At 33.9% G+C, this 15,971-nt stretch overlaps 1 protein-coding gene across 4 annotated transcripts in view; it reads left to right on the top strand.

The window, feature by feature from the left end:
- Col24a1 (collagen type XXIV alpha 1 chain) overlaps positions 1–15,971 on the top strand; it is a 313,236-nt gene that overhangs the window by 205,928 nt on the left and 91,337 nt on the right. For all 4 annotated transcript variants that reach the window (XM_021255434.2, XM_004841343.4, XM_021255435.2 and 1 more), the window contains exons 34-38: positions 160–213; positions 3,906–3,959; positions 4,150–4,203; positions 5,777–5,830; positions 5,991–6,098. In XM_021255434.2, coding sequence (XP_021111093.1) covers positions 160–213; positions 3,906–3,959; positions 4,150–4,203; positions 5,777–5,830; positions 5,991–6,098 — 324 coding nt within the window. The remainder of the gene's footprint in view (positions 1–159; positions 214–3,905; positions 3,960–4,149; positions 4,204–5,776; positions 5,831–5,990; positions 6,099–15,971) is intronic.

Raw genomic sequence — 15,971 nt, 5'->3', positions numbered from 1 at the left:
ATGTCAATCATAAAACAACAGAGATGTATCATCAAAGATATAGTTTTATTTTACAGAGAGTAAAGTAATACATTGACAACTTTATTATGTATATTATATGTCAATTATTGATTCCATAAAGTAAACTTTGATCCTCACATCTTAAATTTTTTAATATAGGGACCACGAGGACTTCAAGGTGATGCTGGACCTCCTGGAGACATGGGTGCTGAGGTAATATTTTTGAGGCTCTTTCTTGTTTATCAACACTCAATACATTTTGTAAGACTCTAAGATAAATCTCTTAAATATATTTGGGGACTAATTCTATAGTATTTTCTTCCATCCTCAGAAAATGAAACCAACAGTTCCATTAACAGCAGAAACAATTATAGTAGGAACCTAATTTTAAATATACACAATTTCCTATCAATTAGTTCACTCAAATGACAACAAAAATTAAACTTTTTTCATTAATTTATAGTTGATTTGATGGCCCTTTTTTTAAGATGTTATATTTCCTTTATAGAAAGAGTAATTTTGAAAGTGACCCTATTTAATATATACTTTGGAATAATAGAACACTCTTGTTATAGTTATAAAATTGAATTACTTTAGTACTTTCTGTTAACTTTAGTACTAAATAGATTTTGTTCCTGTCCTCCTCTATCTTCTGTGAAATTACTCTTATGGTTCTACACTTTACCTTCTTACTAGTGTTTCTCAGTCTTGATATAAAGGTGCCCTTCCTTTTCCTTGATTTGGCAAAAAAAGATTACCATAATGACTTTCATTATATTATTTCTCTTTAACCCTATTATTGATTCCCTGTTGTCTTTTTAGACATTCACCAATGTATCCCACAAACATCTCTGATTCAATGTAACTGAACTCCTAACTTTCCTACTCGTCCTCTTCTTTTTACTCCCATCATTGAAAGGTACTCCTTGTATCCAGTAACCCCAAAATGAGTTATCGTTGATGCCCCTCCTACCACATCCTCTCAAATTAGCCAGTTCTCTTTGAATAAGCTTTCCACCATGTTCTCTTAAATCTATCCTTCTCTTTTAATCTCTATTGCTATTACTCTTAATTCTCCACTGTTATGCCATGGCTTCTCCAATTGTCATCATTCCATCAACTACTTGTTGCCAGATTAACTTCTAATACTCATCTCCTGAAATTTTTCAAGAGTTCTCATAACCATTGAAATAAATAATGCCAACTTTTTAAGACATTACATAATATTCTACATGACCTAAATTCTGCAGACCTGCCAAACAATTTCCCAGCAAAACTTGCCTTCTCCCTGATGTGTCCCAGGTTTGTTGAACTATTTCTCATGTTTTGGTTGATATTGAGCCTTCCTGAGCCTTCTGCCTTTTCATTGTGTATGAGTAGGAGATAAAAGGACAAGTAAGATAAGATCACTGATTCTTTTAGGAGTTTATAATTTATTTCAGAGTACAGTCATATATTACAATGTATTAGACCCAGTGATACAGATATTGACAGGTCAATTTAGGAACACTGAAATGGATACTTAATCTTACCTGGGAAAGGGGAAAAATAAGACTTAGGTATATGTATGCATGTTTGGCGGGGTGAGGAAGTGATGAAATGAGTTTTAAGAAAGGGACCAGGGGCTGGGGATGTAGCTCAGTGGCACCGTGCCTGCCTGGCAAGCATAAGGTCCTGAATTTGATCCCTGGTACCCCCCCCAAAAATAGAAAGAGAAAGACTTAGTTATATGAAAAAGAGGGGATAAGGACAAGGGAATTCCTGAAAAAAGGAATATTATGCGCAGGAATCTTCAAATATGTAGCACTACAGATTCTTTGATGCATAAAGTCAAATCAAACAGAGTAATAGAGTTTTTGGGAAATCACAGAAAGTCTTGTGTACTCTGTTAAGAAACATGAATTTTTTATTTTACACTCTATAGTAAGTCATTGTATACATGGGGCAGTGATAAAGCCAGATTTGTATTTTAAGAAGATAATTTAGCAGCTATAATGAAAGAAAACTTTAAGGAGATAAGAGTAAAAGAAACATTTAAGGAGATAAGAATGAAAACAGGTATATTTATTAGGAAGCTGTTACACTAAAGCAGGCAAGAAATGATGAAGGGCTGAAGTAAAGCAGTAGTATTATTTTTATATAAGCTCTCCAGAACTTTTACATTGGTAAAACTTAGAAGGTAAAGGAGAAAGAGAAGTGAAAAATTATTCCTAGATTTCTAGGTTTTGTGACAGGGTGGATGGCCACATCCTGTTTTCTTTTGCTCAAAAAAAGACTGTTAGGAAGGTGAAGTGATCAGTAGACAAGGTAAATGGCTAACAAGCAGCAGAGCTTGGTTCTGATCTTACTCAGAATCAATGCTTATGACCTATTCTACATCACATCTTCTGAACCTAGAGAAAGCTGAGGGAAATCACTCTTCACAGCTTGAAACTTTTAAAGAAAGGATGATAACAATTCTGTTGTAATAAGGACAAGGGTTAGAGGAGGTGACTTGAAGAAAATATGGTGGTTTAGAATAGTTGTTCTAGGATAAAGAAGAGGTAAAAGATGAGACCTACTCACTAAAAATCAAACTGAGGTAGGGAGCTGTGAATTTGCATTATGAGTTTTAACCTTAACATAAGATATCAAGTTCCATATTTTCTGAGGCAGAGGAGAAACCCAAGCAATCTGGCTTCACGTTTCTTTCTCTTAAGTACTGTACTCTACAGCTTTTCATAATGGTGAAGAAATTACAAAGGTAACAGAAGAATTAAAATTATTTTATTATTTTAAAATTTTAAAATTAAGAAAATGATGATAAAAGGAAAGTAGAATAAAGTGACTAAACTTGTAACAAGGTGTCCATCAAGAAGTATCAAGTTACAGAAATAACAGCTAGGAAAACTAAAAACAAAAATTATTTTAAAAAGTAATTTATTCTGAGGAATTGGACAGGAACTAAGTCCATTCATCCTATTTTGCATGTGTAGCTTTTATTTTTTAAAAACAGGAATATGGATTGCAAAAGCTGAGTCAAAATGAAAAATTGAACTATTTAAAACACTAGGAAATGATAGAAAAGATATTTTAATCTCTAGTAGCTGTAAGGAAGAATGTCATTCATGGATCAGAAATATTAAGAAATTTCTGAAAGATAAAAGTAAACAGAAAAGAAAAAGAGGGAAGAAAAAGAGAAGGGTAAGGAGAAAGGAATGAAGGGGCTGGGAGAGTGAGTAAAGGAAGGAGTGGAAAAGAATGAGCATGTATAGCATGCTCAAAAACAAGTTAAATATCTCTGGGGGACAAAAACAATACAACAGCAATTGGGGGAGCTCCAAGCCTGGAAACAACCAGTGGTTGCAATAGATTGTATATTTAATAGTAAAAATAACCAAAAGATTCCCAGCAAAGTTGGACCCATCATGAAAGAAGACTGGAAAAACAGCTCTCTATATAAAGATACAGATAGATAGATAGATGGATAGATAGAATAATCTTTTATAATGTGAATAAATTCATGTCTTTTGTGTGTGCTTTTATAAAACCAATAAATAGATTTTTCTGAAGGAAGTGGGTTTCAGAGGGTACAACAAAAAAAGATAGGAAGAGCAAAAAATGAGGAAACACCTTCATATATGGATAGAAAATTTGAAGAAGTACAAAGTAGCTTGTTTTTTATGCTTCAACTAAGAAGAAGGGTGGAAGAAACTAATCTTCAAAGTCCTGATTTCAGATGAAGTTGTTTTAACTCTTGAAATGCTAATGGATCCTAGAAGGTATCCAGTCTTTTGCCATGAAGTTTGTAAGAGGGCAACAAAGACTATCATCTGGACACAGATATCTTACCCTTGAGCTAAAAAGTACAGCCATCTTAGGAGGTTGTTGCTGCCTTTGTAATATATAAAATCATTCTCTTTTAGGGACCTCCAGGCATTGAGGGGGAATCTGGTCTGCAAGGTGAACCGGGTGCTAAGGTAACCTTCCTAAAAAGTAAGAGAGAAAGTCTCTAAAGTGCCCCATTTGGCAGACATCTTGAAAGCAGGTGAAGGCCAACAGATAAAAATGAGAATTGTTTTGGAAGTTTTACCCTTTATAATGTGCCCCTCATAATTAGACACTCCATTTTAGTGAAAAAGACTTTATTCTTCTCCCTTGTTTTTTCAGGGAGATGGTGGACCTGTGGGTAGTGCTGGAGGAGCTGGGGAACCAGGGTTACGAGTAAGTACCGACCGGAAACCCTTTTAATGCACTTACCCACTCATTTCAGGGACTCAGAACTTACCAGCCTAAACAATTCAAAGAAACAGCATAGCCTTTCTTCTTCTTCTTCTTCCTCCTCCTCCTCCTCCTCCTCCTTCTTTCTTCTTCCTCTTCTTCCTCTTCTTCCTCTTCTTCCTCTTCTTCCTCTTCTTCTTCCTCTTCTTCTTCCTCTTCTTCTTCCTCCTCCTCCTCCTTCTTCTTCCTCTTCTTCCTCTTCTTCTTCTTCTTCTTCTTCTTCCTCTTCTTCTTCTTCTTCTTCTTCTTCTTTCTTCTTCTTCTTCTTCTTCCTTTCTTCTTCTTCTTTTTTTCCATACCAGGGATCTAACTCAGGACCTTGTGCTTGCAAGGCAGTCATGGCGCCAATGAGCTACATCCCCAGCCTGGCATAAGCTTTTCTGATCCACTAGAGAAAATGTTTGCCTTTTTTTTTCATAATCTCAAAAACTGCATACTGAACCCTGCTTACATTCTCATTTAGTAGCATTCAGAACTCTAATGCAGCATGTCCTTTTCTAAAAATCAGGTGTATTTTGAAAAACCCTTGCCAAAAATATAGAGTTACTGAGATTGTAATTTTATAGTTTTGAGAAGTTATACTACTATAAACATACCTCATTTTGAGGTATAATACGCAGTTTTTTTCCCAAGATAGCAGTGCCTAAGATAATTTTAAGAGCATTTGTTCACTGAAAGGCAAATCAGGGAGATATATTCCTGTATCTGGTTTGTTTCTTTTCATTTTCTCTATTTTGAGGAGTGGGTGAGTGGGAGGTGAGGGTAATGGAAGCATCAGAGATGGGAGAGACGGAACAACTATTAGCAAGTACTAATTAACTTACTTAAAAATAATTTAGGTATCAAGAGAACCAGTGATACTTTAACAGCTTCATACAGGTTTTATATTTTAGAAAGCTCCATATCTAGAAGGCAGCTTCTTGATGAACCATGGCCTAAATCTTTGCTCTGTTTTTTGTTTGTTTGTTTTTTGGTTTTGGGAGGGTTTTTTGGTACCGGGGATCAAACTCGAGTCCTCGCGCTTGCACAGAAGACAGTGAAACCACTGAGCTAAATCCCCCGGCCCAATCTTTGCTCTTTTATAAAGGAGAAAATATAGAAACTCTAATCTGGTAGAATGATCATAACTGAATCAAGTTGTATTAACTTCTGTAAATTCATTATAGCAAAGTACTATATTTTATGTGATTCAGTATTTCTATTTCTTGAACTCAGAAACATATCTAGTTATATTAATTTCCACAGCTACCAAATGAAATATATGTAACTTTTAGTTGCATAAAATTTACTAATATTGTGGAACATCTCTTTTTGAATTTTATAACGCTAACATCTGAAGAGCTAATCAAGACAAATTAACTCATGTATGATACTGTCAAAGCCTTTTTAGAAACAAAGTAGAATTAGAAATAAGTGAATACAAACCTGCTACTTTCTATACATTCCAAGGATAAAAAATAAGATAAATAACATAAATAAAAAATTAATCTTAATCTTCATTTCTGCTACAAAATAGGGTGAACCAGGAGCTCCTGGAGAAGAAGGTGTCCAAGGAAAAGATGGACTAAAGGTAAATTATATTTTAACATTATGTATTAAATAGATGTTTCATGAAATCTTTAAAATATTATACTTAATCATTTTTGTGTGCCAAACAAAAACTTACTTATTGTATTGCATAATTAGGTTATAGCATTTCTTTTCTAAATTTTTTCTCCTTTTGTTTCCAGGGGATCCCAGGAGAAAGAGGACATCCTGGAGAAGATGGAGAAAGAGGAGAGATGGGCTTACCAGGAACTACAGGGACCTTAGGTAGACCAGGTCAAATGGGCCTTCCAGTGAGTATTTTGGGTTCATTTTGAAATTCTCAGTGAACTTAGAGCCTGTATGTGTGTATACACACACACACTCACACACACACACACTTTGAGCAATTATGTATCCAGTGGGTAATTAGAGGTGTTGAATTATGGCTTTAAGGAGCAGGCAGTAATTATCATCCTAAAATGCAAAGAAAAAAGACACTTTTCCATAAGTCATGGAAGTTCTGTCACAAAGCAATTATAAGGGAATGTTCTATGTTGTTTCATACCTTGATTAAATATTTTGGATCTTTATTCAAAGAACTGACCTTATTATTGTAGAGTAATATCCTAGCTCCAGGATAAAATTCTGTGCAAGGATAATATAATCTGATCCTAAACTGTATTAAAGTTTTGTTTTGCTTAAAAGTGCTAAATGTTAAAGTAGACAAATCCTGTCATGAGGCAAATGGAAGATGTGACTAAATGATGAGAACAGCTTGTTTCTTGTTTAAAACATACATTACTTACATTCTTCCATATACAGCTCTCTGATCATTTTATGGTTTTACTTTACTGTTTCCTCTTTTTTGTCTCCAATCTTTAGGGACATCTGATCCTTGGAAGATAGGGGCCAGTCTGACCTTCTTTATCAGAGTTGTGCCCCCTTCAGCCCTTCAAGCTGAAGACAGACCCTTCCCTGTTTTCTCCTACTTTCCAACTCTGCCTATGCCTAGATTTTCAATCAGTTCTTTTCTAAGTTTTCTTGCCTTTGGAGATATACTCCTTCCTTTGGAGTCGTCCCTTATGACCGTTCTAGAAAACCATTTCTATCTCCTCTGGACTCTGGCAATTCTCTTCAAACTTTTACAGACTCGGAGTTAACTTTTTAGCATATAGGTCTCTTTCCTCAGAGAGATCACAAGTCTTCAAAACAGATGCACTGTCTTCACTTCTTCTATGAACCACAGTGCTTCTGTGCTTCACTGAAATACTGAGGAACTAATTATGAATGAACTAATTATGCAAGTAGGCAGGGAGACAAAGTAGTGATTTACAAAGTTAGTAATCTTTATGCATTGTTCCTGTACTTCCTTTGGCTCCTAACCTCCACATGATTAATGTCTTATCTATGCTAGCCCATGTCCCAGTCAACTTAGTTAGATTTGCAGCACTAAGATTAAAGCTATCTGGAAGAATACAGTAGCATAAATGAAGCACAAACCAGCCATCTCATCATCCACACTTTTCCATGAAAGTAATTCCTTGAGTATCAATTAAAATAATGCAATAACACATCCTCCCAAAAATGACAGATAATTGCACCAGCATATTTCAAAGTGACATTGGAAGAATGAGGATAAGCCAGATGCATCCCCTGTTTCTGACAGCTGGCAAATTGAGTCACTTGCACTTTAGTTTTACCACAATGGTAATGTGCCTATTTCTCTTCAGTCCTGCTCTTTCAGCTATGGTAGGTGTTCTGCCACAACACATAGAAAGCCTCAGGGAATCCTCCTCAAAATTATCTTAAACCTTTCTGGTCCAATATATACTCACTTATATACTCTCATTCAACCCTCCTAATAACACGTAAGTGTTCTTATACCCCATTCTGTAACAGAAAAAAGTAGACTCAGAGAAAGCTAAGGGACTTTTAAAATAACAGCAGATGGCAGAGTTGGTACTAACTCATTTTATTTCTGCATCTCTAAACCTCATCTAGGTATGCAGATTTAGTCTTATATTTTGCCTTTCTAGAGTCTTTGGTACTTCTCACTTTTTTTTAAAGAATTTCTTTTCCATTAGCATCAGGGCTTGACTGACAGAAAAGTAACAAATGTCAAGAAATTGTGATTATCTTCCTAATAATTCTTATCAAATTTTTGTTTTTATAATTAAAAAGCAACTAATGATTATTCATATGTTACCCTGGATTTTTTCAGACCAACTTTCTTAGTTCCCTAGCAGAATCCTAAGAGTTGGTGGGGCTGGGGCCAGGAATTTGGCACTAGTGGCACCACACCTGCCTCACAAGCACAAGGTCCAGAGTTTGATTTCCCGTACCAAAAAAAAGTTGGTGGGGAGGAGGAACATAGAACTGAGAAAACATAACATGGCATAACAAAGCCAGGACTTGCAGAAAGGCGTGATGAAGCTTGACAGCTTTGTTGGAGAGAGCAGAGATGAAAAGAGGGCTCAAAACCAGGCATGGAAAAATGATAAACAGGGATTTCATCTGCTTCATAATTTTTCCCAGGAACAATCCTGCCTGGTACACATCTTTACCGCCTTTTTTAGTAACAACACATGTGTGTTTCTTTTTTATTCTTTTTGTTGTTCTCCTTGGAATTTTAAATGCCTTTCAGCTTATAAACTCAATAAAAATACTGTGGCATATTTTTTTCAAAAGAATTTCATGATCCAAGGAACTATTGCTTAATCAGACAGCCTGATGTTGGATTTATTTTGTACTTTTAAATTTTTTCCTTAGGCAATGCTACAAAGATGCTACTTCAGATTCTTAGAAAATAAACAAGCAAAAGATTGAAAGAAAAAAATTTTTCACTTTTTTCCCAGAAGAAGAACTTCATCTTATTTCCTAGACAATTAAGAATTAGATCTGGATTGAAAAGTACAGCAAAGGAAGCATCAGTTAACAAATTCCAAATCTAAGCTACTATAAACTTCTTTAAAGAGGAGAAAATTTTATATATTTTGTTTGAATTCTATGCTACAATGTTTAATTGCCTAAATGCACAACTGTGTATGAGAAAAGGATTGGAAAGCAACTGACAAGAAACATCTGCCTAATTTATGGTCTGTCATCCATTTCTAAAAATTCTGCCACTATGGTGTCTAATATCTAAACATGTGGAGCTATGAACTCCAAAGTAGAAAGTATTACAATGAAATTTTCTTGCTTCATTCCTTTAGGAAAAAAGTTTGATAGACTTTATGAGGATGAAGTTTTTCTGGTCCTTTTAAGGTGGTATGAGATTAAGTACAGGTAATTAGCCTAAGGCAAGAAGAAATGAAATAAAACACCCTTCTCTAAGAAGCTTTTTTACTAAGAGCTTAAGAACAATGTCATAATGATGAGAGAAATACCAGTACTTAGAAAATATAAGATATACCTGGCACTTCTTTCTGAAATAGTTGCCTCAGAAACTCTGAAAAATAATAGTTGGGAATTTGAGGCTGGGGGCATTAAGTGGCATTCAAGAATAAAGCATTGTCTTATTCTGGCAGATGAGTGGTCTCTATGACTCTGGTATTATATTTATTTGTCCTGAACTGTTTTGTTATAAAGCAACACAGAAATAAAAAGCTCTCCACTGACCATTGTGCAACCATTGTTCAGATTTCTGATTTCTCACTAAAGAAATGTGCGTTGTTGGGAAAGTCTTTCTTAGGTTTCTCAGTTCATACATTACACATAATAAAGGAGCTGGGGCTATGCAGAACCTCCCAAGATGGTGTGTCAAGAGGGTCATTGAATTAGCATGGCTCTGTTCCTTCTATTCCTACTTCAATCAGAAAAAAAATCATTTTATGTCTATTTAACATATCAGCTTCTGCATAAGTGTTCTTTGGAAGAAAAGGTTCTTTGATTTTAAAACACCATTATCTTATATTTCTAAATTTTTATTCAATCTTATAGACTCTAATACTATAAAATGTACTTTCTCATTCATTAATTCAACAAAGTTTTGTATTTTCTGTGAGCCACGAACTCTGCTAAGCACTGAGCACACAATAGAAAACAAGGTCCTTGATCTCAGACTTTATAATCTAGTGGAGAACCCTACCAATAGACTAAAGAGCATTGTCAATTATGATAATGAATGATGTAAATAAATGGGTTGATGAAAAATGAAATTTAAAATATAAGTAAATAAAAAGGATTATAAATGAAAATGACAGATGAAGGGTAGGAAAGCCAGCTGCTTAAGAGAATTTATTTATGCTAGAGCAGTGAGGGGCTTCTCTGAGTAAAGGATTATTAGCTTGAAACCAGAAGAAATAAAAGGAATTTATCATCGAGGAAACTGTAGGAGGATCCTTCAAAGTAGATAAAGCAGCAAGGACCAAAATGTAGAGATGAGAATGAGCTAAGTACTGTATTTTTAGAAAATGAAAAGGAAGCTACTGCAGTTGTAGCATAATGAAGACTGAAAAGTTGTTGCAGCTGAGCTTGAAGAAATAGTTAAAAAGTAGACATGAAATACTTTATAAGCCAGGATAAGAAATTTGGGTTTTATTTAAAGTATGTCTGAAAAGCCTTTTCAATGATTTCTTATGGAATCACTGTATAATTTCTAAACTTTATTTAATACTATCTAGGATTATTGGTTATCAAGGGATAAATTAACTTATAGGGAAAGAACAAAATAAATTTCAATTAGAAAAGCATGTGATGAGGCTAGCTTGTCTCAAAATCAAAGAAAGAAAGAGAGAACGGTTGAGGACACACCTCAGTGCAAGCACCTAGGCTTCTCTTTACTTCTCCTAGAACTAGATCATATTTTCATTCATCTACTATTTACTAATAGCCTTACAGTGATAAAAATGTATCTTCTCTACCATACAGGACACCCTTGTGAGTACTCCATGCTCCACTTGTGAAATGTTAAAAGATGGAAACAAGGAAAGTAGAAAAATCTTCTCTTAAGACAATCAGCCATCAGGCATATGAACTCTCTTGACTAAAAAAAAAAAAAAAAGCAAAGTCCTGATATGCAAAAAGGCAAAGAAAAAAGTAGTTTAGTAACATCCAAAACATTTCCCATGGCAATGGAGGTGGGAAAGATGGAGAGAAGTAGTTTAGGGGTGGAGAAAAGAATTCAAAACACCTAAAGAGATGTCATCAAGTAGGATAATCAGAAGTTAACTAGTGTAAAGTACAGGTTAAATAATTTAGGAAGTGTTATATTATAAATAGTATTTAAAGCCATGAGGACAGGATTAAATCATCAAAAAGGATAAAAGAGCAGAGGACTCTTCAATATTAAAAACTTGGGCAAAGGAAGAGCCTTTATTTGAGATATTGTGAGTGGAAGACCAGGGAATAGTGTTGCTATGAAAACAGAGGCTTAATTTTTTTAGAATGAGAAGAAAAATGTTTTAAATAAAATGAGCTAGATAAGTGGGCATTAGATTGGGCTATAAAGTCAATTTCAGAAATATGGTAAGAACAAAGACCGAAATGAACAGAGAATGAGAAGTAAGGAAATATTAACAAGGTGCATAAACAAGTTTTTCAAAAACTTTTGCTATGAGGGAGAAACAGAAAATGGATCTAGAAAAGTACAGGAGAAATGAATGCATGAAAAGGAAGGAAAGAAGGGAGACCCATAAGATCAAGGATTTTTTTGTAAGAAGCCTATTTAAATGTTGCTATGAATGATCTAGGAAAGAAAAATTACTAGTGCAAGTAAGAGAGAAGGCGCCTTTAGAAGGATAGGCCAGAGCACAAGTGAGGAGCTGGCCTCAGAGTGAGAATGGACTCTTCTTTCTCTCTAAGGGACTGGAGGCAGAACACGTGGGTTTGCAACCAGGAAGCTCATAGATTAGGCTTGGGAAGAAGAACTTCCAACACCTAACTTAATTGCTAGAGTATTTTAAAGCATTGTAAGACAAGGTTGCTAACTTAAAAACGAGGTGTGAAAATAGACATAAATATGGAATTATTTTATAGGTTAATAACAAATGTCTCAGTTGCAAACATTTATAAGACTAATATTATTCATCATTATCAGCACTTTTATTGTGATTATGTGCTGAAAATCCATAAATTGTTAATACTTAAACAGGTACATAAACACAGTGATGCCTAAGCTGAATTTTTTGCTGTTAGGTAGTATCACCATGTGTCAGCTGATAAATTTGTATTTGAATTTGGTACAGTTGTGGAGAACTGATATAATTAAGGGTTCTGTGAATTCCACCTTACCCCTGTATCACAACAAAGGTTTAATATATTAAAATATCATAAGTGTAAATCACATGTTTTACAAATTAAACAAGGAAAATATTATCATCCCAATAGATGAAACAAAAAACATTTGGCAAAATTTATTATTCATACATTAACTATCATACCTAATGGTGAAACGTCAGAGAAATGAACTAAGATTACCACTGTAATTTTAAGCCTATTTGAATGTTATTGGGAATGTTCCAGTAAAGAAAAAAATGGTATTTAAAACCATAAGTACTCAAAGCCCCAGCCAGTACACCAAAACAAAAGAAATAATCTATAAATCATAAGAACCAATGAGAGACTTCAGCAAAATATAAAGTTATATGCAAAATGGACTCTATTCTTCTGTACCAACAAAGAGTTAGAAAGCTATTTTTAAGTAGAAATTTCAATACTATTAGCAACAAAATTGAGTACCTCAGAATAAATGTAACAATATATCTATAAAGCAAAATATCTATTAAAAATTTGTAGAAAAATTTTATACTTTGAAAAACTGTAATAATTTATCAAAGAGCTAAATGGACAAATATTTTATATTCATGGATGGGAAGGGTTAATATAATAAAATTATCAATTCTCCCCTAATTGGTTTATACATCAAAATTTTAAAACACTTAAACATTTAAGAGAATATTCTATGATCTCATCGGGAAAAAGAAAGCAATAAGGATCTCAAATAAAACACTAAAAGAAACACGAAAATGTTAAAGAATTTGACTACATTGAAACTGCAAACTTGTGATAATATACAAATTTATAAAATAAGTTACAGACTAGAAGAGATTTTTAATATATAGAATGAGCAAAATACAAATATGTTCAAAAACTTTTATGTATAACTGAAGAAAAGGATAGTCAAGTAGAATAAAGGGTGGAGGAAGATAAGTACCAGAAATTCACACCTAGATATCTAATAACTTTCTGAGAAGATATTCATTTCTCCTTAATAACAAGTAACATTAAAATCACAAAAAACATCATTTTGCCCTCATATGGTGAATAAATTTAAAGCCTGATAGTATCAAACACTACAGAAGATATATAGTAAATAGAATTCTTAAACATTGCTGTGGGGATAGAAATTGGCAAAACCACTTTGGAGAACAGTTTGGCAATAACTAGTATACTTGAGAATGTACATATCCTACAATCCAGCAGGTGAACTCCAGGTTATATACTAAAAAAAAACAAAAAATCTTGACATGCGTAAAAGAGGTATGCATGGATTGTTTATTGCAGCATTGTCTGCCACAGGAGAAACAAACCAAAAATTTAATCATTGAGAAAATGGTTACATTGTGGTTTGATGACATGGAATTCTGTAATAGAAAAAAGTGAAAGGATGAAATAAGTATAAAAACAAAATGCCGTAAGTTTTAGAAGAATGCATAAAGTAAGATACTGCTTATTTAAAGTTTAAAAAGATACAAAATAATGATATATTACTTGGGGATACATATAAATGGGGTAAAAGTAGAAAGAAATGCATGAAATAATAAACACATTCAGGATGATTGTACCTGAGTGGGGAGTTAGGATCATATCTGGAAAGGTATATTGTATATGGTACTTTAAATATATAATATATTTTATATATTGATCCTGTTACTTCAAGTGGATGGTGAGTACATGGATTTTTATTTTATCTTTTAATGTCTTTATATATTTAAATATCACATAATACACTTTAAAAAGCAGAAGTTAGTGAAGACTAACCTTTATTGAGCTCTTTATTGTAAGACTAGTACTTTCCAAACTTCATATGCATCATCTCATTTGATCTTAGTAACCCTTCAAAGAAGTTTTATTATACACCTTTTACTTAGAAAGGAAACCTAGACCTTTAGAAGTTAAGTAATCTTACCAGGCCCTATAGCTATTAAGTACCAGAAGCAGAATATGAAGCTGCTGGTGTAATCTGGCTTTTGAAAACTCACACTCTTATCTTCTATAAAGTTTAATCAGCCTCTTTCATGTGCATGAGTTTGTGTGTGTATGCATGCACACTCAGATGTTCTTTTTTCTTTTTTTAATAAATTTTATTTTATTTTACCCCATTCCCCCCCATTAAACTCCCTGCCCTCCCTATATACAGAAGCTTTGTTTCCGTTTTTTCCTTCTATTTTCACTTTTTTTCTTATCCCTTCCTTCCTTTCCCCCTCCCTCCTCCCTTGTTGCCCTTCCTATATGAACACTTTCTTCCCATTTCCCAACATCCATTATACATTTCAGTCCTTATTTCCACTTTCAGTTTCTCACACCAGAGAAACGATGCAGTATTTAAACATGTGTGTCCAATTTACTTCACTTAAGAGTATGGTCTCAAAAACTAGAGACATTTATAGCTAAATAGATGCACATTGAGGGCATACTCTTAAGTGAAATAAATAGGACACACATGTATAAATACCAAATAGTTTCTCTGGTGTGAGAAACTGAAAGTATAAATAAAGATCAAAATGTATAATAGATAATGTGAGATAGGAAGATAAGGCCCAAAGGGGAAGGGGAAGTGGGAGGGGTAGGAAAGGGGAAAGGAATAAATATAAGAAAAGGAAAAAAACAGAAACAAAGTCTTTGTAAATAGGGAGGGGTGGAGAGGTTGAAGGGAGGGCAGGGGAATAGTGAAAAAAATAAGAACCAAGACATATCATGTAAAGGTAAAAATTCCCAATGATGAATGTCATCATATTGTACACCTAAAATTTACCAATAAACTTAATGAATTTTTTAAAAAATGAGTATGGTCTCAAGGTCCATACATTTAACTATAAATGTCTGAAGCTCATTCTTCTTTTTGCCAGAGTAGTACTCCATTGTATAAAAAAAAACACATCTATTTTATCCCCTCGTCTGTTGATGGGCATTTTGGCTGTTTCTAAGATTTAGCTGTTACAAACTGTGCTGCTATAAACCTGAATGTGAATATATCACTTTTAATCCTTTCAGGAAGATACCAAGAAGAGTTATAGCTGGGTCAAATGGAACCTCTAGTTTTAGTTTCTTGAGAAATCTCCACACTGATTTCCACAATGGTTGCACCACTCCACACTCCCACCAACAGTGGAAAAGGGTTCCTTTTTGCCCACAGTCCCTACAGCATTTGGTTTTTAAAAGACCTTATTAGCTACATAGAACTCCTCGAATAGTGCAACTATCATTTCTACCTCTGGATGCAGCTGTAATTACAGCAATAGAGCATAACTGCTTTGGCCTCTAAATTCAGTACTTTCTGAGGCTAGAAGAGCATTTGCTGTGACACACAAGGCATGAGTTATTTTCTTAGGTATCTGTTTATTCATTCAACAAATATTTATCAAGAGCCTACATAGCACAGTGGTAAACCACAATTTATTTCTTGTCTACATGATTTTTGCAGTTTGCCAAGCTTTTTTGTAGTTTGCTAAGCTTTGAGGATGCGAATTTGAAATTTCCATTTACATTTCCAACTAATAAAACGAATGTTGGGATTAATTATTAGTCATTTTAAAACTTGTAACCTGGCTTACTATGGATCACACTTAACAGCCTGACTGTTGTTGATCTGAAAATTCATATGGTATCCCACTCTTTACTAAAAATAGTGTACACTGAAAACTTTTAAGCTACTTTTGGTTAAACAAAACATCAATTGAAATGAAAATATTATCTTTTTAAAGTTTAATATGACTACTTCCTTTTTTCTCCCTGTATTTCCTTCTCTCCTTTTTCTCCACAGGTCAAAGAATATCTCTTTAATCCTCTCTACTTCAGTGAGATTTTGAGATTTTCCTTGACCATGTATTAGATATATTTTATAATCCTATTCTTTCACCAAGACATTGAGCTCACAATAGGTCATAAAAGTGCTGAAGATGAATTTCAGTTTACTTTACATTAACTACCTTTAATTACATTAGTTAAAATGGGATTCTAAAATT

Source organism: Heterocephalus glaber, unplaced genomic scaffold (genome assembly GCF_053883595.1).
Source record: "Heterocephalus glaber isolate CG9 unplaced genomic scaffold, H.glaber_assembly_v1.0 deba00001442, whole genome shotgun sequence".
Lineage (NCBI taxonomy): Eukaryota > Metazoa > Chordata > Mammalia > Rodentia > Bathyergidae > Heterocephalus > Heterocephalus glaber.
This window is presented reverse-complemented; position numbering and strand designations above follow the sequence as displayed.